The 12,460-nt window shown below is 37.1% G+C and overlaps 1 protein-coding gene across 1 annotated transcript in view; it reads right to left on the bottom strand.

Moving 5' to 3' along the window:
- The window catches only part of LOC129040099 (histone-lysine N-methyltransferase 2C-like), a 108,913-nt gene that overhangs the window by 25,479 nt on the left and 70,974 nt on the right, over positions 1-12,460 (bottom strand). The window contains 5 exon segments of the mRNA XM_063667966.1: positions 2,061-2,700; positions 2,702-3,768; positions 6,786-7,018; positions 8,829-8,892; positions 10,907-10,985. Coding sequence (XP_063524036.1) covers positions 2,061-2,700; positions 2,702-3,768; positions 6,786-7,018; positions 8,829-8,892; positions 10,907-10,985 — 2,083 coding nt within the window.

The following is a 12,460-nucleotide window of genomic DNA, read 5'->3' as shown; positions in this document are numbered from 1 at the left end:
AAATTCACGGACAAATTTGAATTTTGTATACTTTTTATGTGTCACAAAATACTACTCTTCCTTAGATTTTTTTTCAACCATTTAAAAATGTAAAAGCCATTCTCAGCTCATGGAGGGAGGTGAAAGCAGGCTCAGACTGCTCATCTCCAGGCTAGTTCTGTGGCTCTCAAGGGGAGTCTCCAGGGCGGCAGCAGCATCTAGAACTGGTTTAGAAATGCAAATTATCTGGTCCCACCCAGACCTACAGAATCAGAAATACTGGGGCTGGTGTCCAGCAATCTTGGTTTAACAAGTCCTCCTGGTGCTCCTCACACTTTAGTTTTGAGAATCACCTGCCTAGAGCAGTACTTTTCCCCCCTTCAGATGCACAGGAATCACCTGGGGATCTTGTTAAGTCTCACATTCTGAGAAGCAGGTGTGTGGCGGGAGATTCTGCATGTGTTACAAAGCTCCCACCTGATGTGGATGCTGCGGATCCCCAGGGACTGCACTCTGAGTGGCAAGAACCTAAAAATTTCTTAATTTTATATATATATATATATGTATTATATATATATTTCTATATATTCATATTTTTATAAATTTACATATATTTATATATTTATATATATTTATATATTTATATATTTAAATCACTATATATTTAAATCACACTTTAATTTGGGGGGAGGGGCTACTTTTTAAACTTGACGTGGTTGTTCCCCATGCCATTAAACATTCTTATACAGCATAAATTTTAATATAAACGTGCTCAAAATGTAGTCTACATCCTTCAAGGAGCTATTTAAATAATGTTAAGTGGTACAACAGAAATTGCTATGTGAGAACACGAGCATCAACACATATTTGAGATTGGGAGAGGTGAGAAAGGTATCTGGAAAAAGATGACTCAAGAACTGCATTTCAAAAGATAAAAATATATTGTCCAGACGTATATAAGAAGGGAGAACAGAACAGGCAGAAGCAGCAGCATGTGGTATACATAGAAGGGTAAAAAGAGAGAAGGCTGCAAGTTATTTAGTACTCCTCAGCGTATAAGATGTCTTAGAGAAAGTGGATGGAGATTGTGCTGGAGAGTTGCCTATATTTACTGGTGACAACTGTAAAAGCATAACCAGTAAAATTTACAAAAATTACACAAATCTATCAAGTCAACACTCAATCTCTACTGAATGGTCAAAGACAAGAAAAAAAGCAACACTTGCAAAAAGATGAGCTTCATTAACAATCTTAAAATGAAAAAACTGGACAACTAAATATACCACTCAACCCCTAATTAAAATATGAAAATGAAATCCAATTTGAGAAGCTCTCTAGGGACAGCTTTATGAATGCACTGGTAATGGCACTGCACCTTCTGAAAGATAAACAGGCAAGAGCTATTAAGCAGACCGATTCCCATGACTCAGAAACTCCAGTTTTGGAACTATCTTAATGAAGTTAACTGAAATAAAGGGGACGGATTCTTGTAAAGGTATATTTACAAGTTAGCTCTTCATATAAATGAAAAAAAAAGGAAATTAAATGTTAATAACTTAAAACTGATAGAAAATTGATACATGGAAAACTACAAAATAGTATCTACATGTAACATTACATTAAGTATCAATACAACACTGTAACCACACAATAGCTTCCCAGTGTGGTATCCCTAAGAGTGCCAAGGGTATTAATAGGGGTGCATGGGCTATCCTCTACATTTTAAAGAGGTTAATGGAAATTAATCACTTATTTACAATAAAGTACATAGACATTTATTTACTTTGCTTTAGTCATATCAACTCAATGTGGTAATAACCAGTTGCTATACATCATGTTATATATGAAATGCAATACATGCCTTTGCTTTTTAAAAAATAGTTAACAAATTATTATTTAATATAGTTTAGATATAAGTAAAAACATGGGTTCCAGAGAGGTAGAAATGACAAAATAAAAAATGGTCCTTTAGAATAAAAAGATTGTAGAATAATGTGGAAATATAGTTGCTGGTACTAATCTGCTGTAAGTATAATTTAAAACAAAAGAAAAAAGTTGTTGTTTTTATGATTTACACTTACCAGTCCTTCAGCTGGGTTCTGCTTCTCAACTGGTTTATTATCCTTTGTATAGTCATCTTCTGAACAAATACTGCCCTCAGGTTTTTGATTCAAAAGAGAAGATGACTTTTTATTTTTCAACAAGTGTTTCAGAAGTTCATTCCCTGAGTCTCCTTTGGCAGCAGGGGCCCCAGCAGAATGGGGAGGACTCTGTGCTGAGGAGACAGGACAGGCTACAGCATTTCCTTCTACTTTACTACCATTCTGTTCCTCCAATTTAGGCTCCTCTTGGCCTGGGCAGGACTCTGTCTCAGCCTTTTCCAGTTTTCTCTCTTCTGTTTTGGCAGGGGTTCCCATGGAGAGCTTATCTACTTCTGAATTTGCATAAGTCTGTTGATTTGGAGTTGCTTGTGAGAAATCACTATTGGGCAGTTCGTTCTCTAATTCTGTACCTAGCTGGCCTGTTGCCATATTGGGAGTGGATGGGCCGACTGGTTCCACTGACTCTTGGTCGGCTTGTTGAGGAAGCTCACTGGGTGTGCTCACTGTAGGAGTAGAGGTAGTTTCTGAGATGCCTGGAGTCGGTGGGGCAGTTCTATCTGAATGGGGAGTTGATGGAGCCTTGGTGGATTCTGCATCATCATCTCTTTTCTTCTTTCTTTTTCCCTTTTTCCTCTGGGATTATATCAGAACACAACTGAATGAGCGATTGGGTTGATCCCGGATAACTGTGTCCATGGGTTATAGTAGAATCTTGGCCACATGGGAGACTGCTATTAGCTACTGGAGGTGCTGCTGGTAAAGCAGGTGTAAAAGAAGGCCTCACTGGGGACTGCAGGAAGCTGGTCCCAGAAAGATTTCCATGTCCCTGCTTAACAGAAGAAAAATTTGGGCTTCCAACAGGGATTGATGGTGAATCAGGAACAAATGAAGGAGGCCCTACCTGCCTTCGCTCATTAGTCTGCATGAAAGTTTGGGTGGAGGGTGAATTAATTGATCCTTGTTGTATACTCTGCTGCTGTAAAACCTGCCCCATTTGCTGTTGGTGTTGTGGAGACTGCTGAAGGGGTCTTGGAGGTTGCATAAAATCACAAGGTAAGTCGGAACTGTAGAAGGGAATCTGGGACACAGATGTCCTACTACTACTTATCTCAGAGCCCACCATGCCATGCTGCTCCATTTCCATCCTCTGCTGCAAAGCTCTTTGTCTATCTACCTCCTGCATGAGTTGGATCTGTTGTCTCTCTTGCTGTTCTCGTAAACATTCCTTACGTTCCCGTTCTTGAAAACTTTCACTAAAGGGATTGTTGTCATCAAATTCTACCCAAGGTGGTGGTCCACTCTGTGGATTTGCATTTGAGACTGTCCCTGGGGCTGGTGTACAAGTTTTTATTGGTAATTGGGCAATTGGGGGCTGAATTCTAGGAGGATTGAGGGGCAGATGGGCAGGAGCACTGTTGGGTTGCCATCCAGGTAAACTGGGCATTCTAACAGGGCTAGTATGGCCAGAAATAACTGTTGTGTGCTGCTGGTGCTGAAGCTGCTGTGGCACCATGGGAAAGGCGGGTTGGCTCATGGTGGGTGGAGTGGCACCTGGAATTAGGGGTGGCTGGGGCTGGACAATGGGCATCATGGTAGGTGGGGCCATCGCACATTGCTGCTGCTGTTGCTGCTGTTTGATCCGATAATCTTCAATCAATTCAGCATGTTCTTTCTGTTGTTTACGAATCTAGAATAACAAAATGCATCATTACTCATTTCTATACAGCATAGGTACTGAAGTAAAACACTGGCTGATGACTGTGGTTGAGGTTACACAGAGGGCAGTTTGGCCCTGTAGAAGCAAACATATTTTGCTTGGGTAACTGCAAAAGTCACAAAAAAATTGAATTGATAAGCCTTAACTAACGACTGTCAATCTCTTTAACAACAGGATTTTTATAAAGTTATCTGTAAAAGTGCTCCACATATGAAATATCAAAAACGGTTTTGTAAAATAGGTATTAAAATCTTATGGTGAAACTCATATATACTATTTATACTATACATAAAAAATATACAATAAAAAAAGGTTACACAAGCAGCTAATTTGATGTCCTAGAAATTACATTAACATACAATGTTAGAATAACAGACTTAACTCAAACTTGAACCATTTAAATGTTAAGATTTCATTTCTTAAATATATAAATTGTACAACATTTTAACACAAGATGAATTACCAGCACGAATATCACACCCCCCGCCCAGATTAAAAAGACTAAATTTGTTGAACACTTTCAATTTAATGGCTAACACTCAAATTATAATTTCTGAAATCTATACAAGCTCCGAGGCAGTATTTTGAATAGTCTGTAAATAGTCTCTTAATATAATGGCTAATATCAATTAATTAATCAATTACAAAAACCTTTTGTGTCCCAATGTGCTCAATACTACAGACCAGATATCAATCAAGACGCAATCTATGCTCTGGAGAACCTCACCATCTCATTCAGCAAGCTAGGGAAAGAAGGAATGCAAAAGGATGTGTATATGAATTTTTAGATAAATATTAGGTTAATATACTAAACTCAGGAGTTCTAATAGTTTTTCAAAGTATTTTCTTGGGTTCCCCAGGTAGACTAATATTTTCTGCAAATAATCATGTTTGATCTCTTCTTCAACAGTTGTGTAACTCCTATTTTCTTATTTTTCCTGGCCAGTTTACTGGTTAGAACTGAGAAATTACCATTGGTTGGTGAAGTAGTAAGAAAGTACAGAAAGCACCTACAACAGTATCTGGGATATATAAGGTGGTCATCCATGTCTTTCTCATGATATTTTATAATACTTTTTAAAACATTACCATCAAACTGCTTATCTTAATATAATTATACTGGATCTTTGGCAACTATGTAATAGATGATGTATCCCATTTCTCAAGTATTAGCTTCTAAATAGGATTTGATCCATGGATATGCAAAAATTAGGCCCTCATCAAAAGACCTTGTACAAATATGCCAGATGGCAATGAAAGTGCTAAAAAAAAAATATACACTTTATTAAACATATCTTTACAAGAATATTAACCTACAGTAAACACGAACCCAGAGAGTAGATTTAAAGAGAACAGAAACCTTTCATTCTGGAATAATCCTAGTTTTAAACAATTGGAATTATAATCACCTTGTTGGTACGTTATTGTGGTAGCTGTGGTTTGAAGATAAGACACTTGAGTCCAAATCCCTAATCTAATAGTTATAAGCAAACATGTACAGTGGGGGTATTTTTTGGGATTTTTTGGTTTTGTTTTGTTTTGTTTTTGAGACAAGAGTTTTGTTCTTGTTGCCCAGGCTGGAGTGCAATGGTACAATCTCGGCTCACTGCAGCCTCCACCTCCCGGGTTCAAACAATTCTCCTGCCTCAACCTCCCAAGCAGCTGGGATTACAGGCACCTGCCACCATGCCTGGCTAACTTTTTGTATTTTTAGTAGAGATGGGTTTTGCCATGTTGGCCAGGCTGGTCTCGAACTCCCGGCCTCAGGTGATCCGCCTGCCTTGGCTTCCCAAAGTGCTGGGATTACAGGCATGAGCCACTGCGCCTGGCCACATGTACACAGTGTTTATAACCTCTACAATGAATCAGTTTGTAAAATGGGGATAATACCAACTCCTTCAGAAAGATGTAGATAAGACAACGTAAATGGAAGTGCTTCCTACAGTGTTCATTATAGAGCACTCCCTTTTTTTTTTTTTTTTTTTTTTTTGAGATGGAGTCTCACTTTGTCGCCAGGCTGGAGTATGGTGGCGCAAGCTCGGCTCACAACCTCTGACTCCTTGGTTCAAGGGATTCTCCTGCCTCAGCCTCCCAAATAGCTGGGATTACAGGCACACGCCACCATACTTAACTAATTTTTGTATTTTTAGTAGAGACAGGGTTTCACCATGTTGGCCAGGCTGGTCTCAAACTCCTGACCTCAAGTGATCCACCCACCTCGGCCTCCCAAAGTGCTGGAATTATAGGTATGAACCACCACGCCTGGCCTGAACCTTAAGTTTTTAATTTACTTGGGTAAATATACCTAGGAGTTGGCTCTGAACCCATTTTGTACACTACTATTGTTTTATTTTAAATACAATTTTTACATGTTCTTTTCCAGTATATTATTCAGTTTAAATATTCTGATAAACATCTCGTTTATAATAGAAGATAATGGCAAAATGATTTCATTTTTCTGGAACGGTCCTTCACATAAGACATACCAATGTATTTTAAGACCAAAACATTAAGAAATAATAATAATATCAACTCCAAGTAAACAAAAATACTTCCTGGGCCCCCAATTCTTATTCCAAACTAAACCCAGTATCTCCCCATGAGCTCGGTCCTCAGTTGAGTTGAATACTCTCAATGATGTATAATGGAAACATGGTCTTTGCAGTGATTTCTTAGTGCAGAAAAAATAACGTCTCCAACTATACCAAGGTTGAAAACAGTTCTTCGAAGTCGAAATTATGAGACTCAATCTCTTTTGTGTCATTTATTTAGTATGTGCTGTGACCATCACTCTAAGTAAAAGACTGGAGCTGTTATGGCTGCAGTTACTAAGAGGTCTCAGAGCTGTCACTTTTTGGCAATGTACTTTTAATGCCATTTAATACTAGTCAAAAAAAATCACTAGTCAAAGTCACTAATGGACGACACACCAAAACATTCTACTCATTAATTGTTGGTAGTTTCTATTTTGCAAACCTATTTATTACCTGTTCTAGCTGTTTCTGAACCATGCTTTGCTATTCAGTAACATGCTTGAGTTGTTCTGCATCTTCCTCTGGAAATTCACGCCCAGCTTTCTTGGCAGTACGTTGTTTAGCTGAAAGGGCCTTCTTAGATTTTCTGTGAGCACCAATTTGTTCTTCAAGATACTTCTGCTGCATTTGAAGCAGCTGTTGGGTCTCCTGGAGCCACTCTTCATACTGCTTATGCTGTGAATCATCTGAGGAAAAATTAAAATTCAGTTGTGTTAATTTTCTAAAGAGTCCAACATTATAAGTTACACAAATCTATTTTGTAAGGAAGTAGTTTCACCATGACCACATAATAGGAAATTTGAAAACACAATACTAAATATTAGACCATTATGTAATGATAAAATATCAGATTTTAGAAAAATATTTAATTGAGAAAGCCAGAGAATGCACATTCTTGAGATACTGGTTAACTTAGCACTTATAAATATTACAAATCCAATCTTGGAAAAGCAGAAGACTTATGTAATGAAATTCTTTTTTTTTACTAAACAAATTCTCTAACCCACAAGCCAAGCTACATACTAAGGTATACATGCATTTTATCAATACGACTTTACAGATTTTGAAGAGACAAAGACATATCCCATTAACGTCTAGCGCATAGACTAGGAAATCACTTCCCATGTTAATTTTCCTGAGTTTATAAGTTCTTTCCTATTTCTTAATAGTGAAAAAATATCCTAAACAGAGAGAAAGGGAACCCAGAATGTTTTAGAATGGAATAACTTAAAGTCTATGACTTATAAAGGAAATCCATAAGTTGAAAACATTGGTAATTATTATTCTGTAGTTTATATTTTTTAAAATAAGGGGAGGGAATAGTTAACCAAGCAAAACATTTTCTGCTTTTACAACTGCTAGTAATTCTCCCCAAATGGCTATATCTCTTCATTTTGTACCAATATTCTCTTCTTTATTCTTTAAGGGCACTTTACTTCATTGATACCCAGTCCAAGGGGGAAAAAAAAAGCCATCGTATATAGTGAAATTCTGAATATACCTTTTTGACTCACTATAAGACAAAGAAATGAATAAATACATTTCTAAAAAGGACATTCACTGAAAATAACATCAATGATAACAGAATATTGTCATACATTAAGAATCCAACCAAAGCCAATGGGCACAATAAAGCTAGAAAAAGCCAGTTGGTATAGTTCTTTACTTGTTTTTAATACAAATATGTATTCAAATTATAGTAACAATTAATGTAGGGGGAATTTCAAAAGGTCAGACTTTGGGTTTGTTCCTAAACCCAGAAGTTCCAGTACAAGTATGAATTTGAAATCTAGTCTACTAAATTTGAAGGGCATTTTTTAAGAACAGGCTTTTTCACAAGATTTCAGAAGCTCTGCTTCTGGTAGAATGAGACCTACCGCAAGGAAAGCCTTTCTGGTTTCTGGAACCAGGAGAGCAGAAGTGAGCAAAATGAAAAATAATGGTGAAAAAAAAGTTAGCTAAACAGTCTGAAGATTTCAGAAAGGTTCAGTTTGGGGAGAACTTTAAACACTATCCTGAACCACCTTGGGACCCCTGCAAATAACTAGAAAGGATTCAGGGGCACCTTGCATACCTGACCTTTACACCATGCTGCTAACCCAACTTATTGCTAAGTATAATCCCTTTGTTTTTCCCATTTAGTGTCCTTGTCACTTAGGAAGACAGTTCTTAGAGCAAAACGTGGTTTAATTCTATAGACTGTAAAGTGCCCAATCTGTACACAAAAACAGCAACAATATTGAAGAGAATGGGGAAGATGGTTTTTCTGTATTAAAATACTTTTCTGTAACTATAATTCTTCATGCACAGTGAAAAAAGCAATGAAAACACATGCCTTGAAGAAGAGTTGCCTAATAGTGCAGTGATGTTTAGTAAGACAGGAGGGCACCTGGGCTTGAACTGGTGTACCTACACTCACTTCAGGTTTAGAACAGCACACATAGAGTGCAGACAAGCAATCCCCAGAAAACATTAACTTATTAGATTTATACTTACTGACAAAGCCTGGACCAAAATTTGGAGGATTAGGCCTAGAAATCTGATGTGTTATACTGCCATCCTAAAATAAGTAAAATTTACAAATATGTTTATTCCACATTTCAGTTAAAGGGGGGAAAAAACTTTAAAAGAAAGAAAGAAAAAGAAATGGAAGAAAAAACCCTTTAATTTCCTAAGATATCTTTTAAAGGTTTTTTTATAAAAAGTAGAATGAATTTAGTGGTGGCAACCTAATTCTGAATTCTTATTACTATCTCTGAACTACCACACTGTCTAGATTTTGGCTGAAAACAATTATGCTTGAGGTAAAGGATTATTCATCAGAAATATAATACAGGGCAAATCAGTTACTGCTAATACTAAGCGAGAGATCTATATAAAAAATCTCACTTTTTGATGAAGTTTACCTGGTTTCTGTTTCAATCAAACACAAGTTCCAGATTGACTAAATGCCACTCCACAGCATGGTTATTTATAACAAAAACTAATGTCTCTAACATGCACAAATATAAAAGAAAAATAAGTTAATAAAAATATTAGCCTTATTTTCTACACACGCCTGTAGTCCCGGCTACTTGGGAGGCTGAGGTGGTAGGATCGCTTGAGCCCAGGTGTTTGAGGCCAGCCTGGGCAACACAGCAAGATCCTGTTCCCAAAAAAATTAAAAAAATAAGTAAATAATAAGTATTTAATTCGTTTTATTTTCAAGTTAAAAGTCTTATTTCTTCCAGGTGACTGAACAAGCAGTTATTAATCTCACAAGTCCCTGATAATCACCTAACAAATTAATGTTGAAAAATGTTTATCCAGTTGTCACAAGTTCTCCTTAACATGAGCTGTATACAAGGTAATAATTATAAACTTATACTAGCAGCCAGAATGTATTATGTGCAATCTTCACAATACTACAAAGCAGTTGGTTTAACATTTGACATATTAAAAAACAAGAGGCTAAAGAATTTGCCCAAAGTTGCACAGTAAATTCATAGTGGAACTATAATTTCTTTAAAAAACTCAGCTATAAAGGCTATGCTTTTCCCATTATATCAAATGGCTTCTGTTTCCTCTTTTAATAATGAGAAGAATATAATTATCAGCATAATAAATCTAAAGCATAACTGGCAGGGCAAGGAAGAAAACAGGACATATATTATAGTAAGTAGCTCCCTTTATAAAAAAAAAATCACTGACAAAAATACTACATGAGTTTTACTTCCCCAGATACCGCTTGATATTATATTAAGAATATAGCATATCTTCCAACAAGGATGGGAAGAAAAAAGGAAAAAACAAATACAGCATATTGTTTTCTAGTTGCTTTGTTTGTTTGTTTGAGACGAAGTCTCGCTCTGTCACCCAAGCTGGAGTGCAGTGGCGTGATCTCGGCTCACTGCAACCTCTGCCTCCCGGGTTCAAGCCATTCTCCTGCCTCAGTCTCCCAAGTAGCTGGGACTATAGGTGCATGCCACCACGCCTGACTAATTTTTGTATTTTTAGTAGAGACGGGGTTTCACTATGTTGGTCAGGCTGGTCTCAAACTGCTGACTTCATAATTTGCCCATCTCAGCCTCCCAAAGTGCTGGGATTAGAGGCGTGAGCCACCGTGCCCAGCCGTTTTCTAGTATTTATATAAGTTTTACATTTTAAATATAATGGGTTTAATTCTAAAATGCAGGACATGAAAATGTCCTTCTGGAGTTAAAAATAAGTGAATAAAAGTAAAACCAAAAGTCCTGAGCATTTGGTTTTGCCATCAAGTGACTTGTAACCCGTAAGTATATAAATCCTTTTCAGAAATCACAGCCAATTTTTTTAACCTTAATTTGTCTTTTGTTTAAAAAGCAGTAAAATGTCTTTTTGGTTACTTTTGGCTGTGCTGATAATAAGGCTACTATTTAGGTTGGTGAAAAAGTAATTGCGGTTTTTGCCACTGGCAAATGGCGTAAGGTGAAATCCGCAATTACTTCTGCACAAACCTAGTACTACTCTCTAGCAGGGGCCTTACTCTAAAGCATGAGTTTGCTGGGAAACAGAAAAGCGTGCATTCTAGAGTGACTCATTACAGGCAGTGTTACCTGAGGAACGGCCTGTGGTCCAAGGTTCTGTCCTTCACTGTTCTGTGTTCCAGTTACCGCCTGGCCCATAAAAGGGAACCTGTCAAAACAGGGTACACCAGTATCAAATGATGAGCGTTTAGAAATTATTAATATTAAAAACTGTATTAGGTGCTTAACAGTTTTCTCTTCCAGAGTAGAACAGTGGCAATTTCTTCTTCATCAAAACACTAAAGCCCTAACTTTCATGTACTGAGAAGATGTGATCCTCACTGTAATTCTATCAAGTGTGTGCTCTTAGCACCCTCATGTTACTTATGATGAAAGTAAGATTCAGAGATATTCCGTAACCTTCCCCACAAGGACTAGTAGGGCTGCAATAAGAAGCCAGCTAGGCTGACTCTAGAGGTTTTACTCTCTATTGTGTGCCTCACTCCACCTTACGATAAAATGAATTCAAGACTTCAGAATAAAAATAAGTTGATTTAGTTTTATAACATAAACTCTAAGGAAATGTTTTCTCATTCCAGTCTTTGTTAAAAACTAATTGAGAGCTTAGTTATTTTATATTCTAAAACAAAAGACATTTCACAATTTAAGAATTTTCATACATTTCTATATCTAATGTTAAAGCAAATCAAAAATTGACGACTGACCAAGATCAGTCTGCATGGTTAAATGTGTTTAGAGAAATGTTACTCATTCTAAGTAAAACTATAAAAACTTCACAGAAGCATTACTGCTTACATGAAAATATTTCCTCTGGCATTATCAAATGCTTTAATATATCAAGCTATACATACAATTTTCAAAATGTATTCCAAATGCTGTATATTACTATTTAAGTACTATTAGGATATAGAATATGTTTTTAAATTTTTTACTCAGGTTTTTCATTCATCTGTCACCCCACCCATTGCTACAGGTCTGGTCTAAATGATCTTCTAATCTGAATATCACACATGGTCTATCATCCTAACTCAACATATCACACTCTAAGAAGGGACTATCACTTCCATTTCTAAAAAGCAGTCAGTAGAATAGTAAGCCATATACCTGATACATGACTAATGTATCTAACCGGCAGACGCATGATGCTAAAAGAGCATCAGATGCTGAAAGGCCTCAAATTCTGAGGTCCATATTTAAAACTAAGTGCTGGTCGGGTGCAGTGGCTCATGCCTGTAATTCCAACACTTTGGGAGGCGGACGCAGGTGGATCACCTGAGGTCAGGAGTTCAAGACCAGCCTGACCAACATGGTGAAACCCTGTCTCTACTAAAAATACAAAAATTAGCTGGGCATGGTGGCATGTGCCTGTAATCCCAGCTATTCCAGAGGCTGATGCAGGAGAATCGCTTGAACCTCGGAGGTGAAGGCTGCAGTGAGCCATTGCACTCTATCCTGGGCAACAAGAGCGAAACTCTGTCTCAGAAACAAAAACAAAAACAAAACTAAGCAGTAAATAAAACAGCATTTCCTTGTTTTGAATATACATGGAAACTACAATATTATTAGCAAGTACGACGACTATCACCAATAGAAGACAGATTATTTTCTTATCGAGTGTTGCAG

Source organism: Pongo pygmaeus, chromosome 6 (genome assembly GCF_028885625.2).
Source record: "Pongo pygmaeus isolate AG05252 chromosome 6, NHGRI_mPonPyg2-v2.0_pri, whole genome shotgun sequence".
In the NCBI taxonomy this organism is placed as follows: domain Eukaryota; kingdom Metazoa; phylum Chordata; class Mammalia; order Primates; family Hominidae; genus Pongo; species Pongo pygmaeus.
This window is presented reverse-complemented; position numbering and strand designations above follow the sequence as displayed.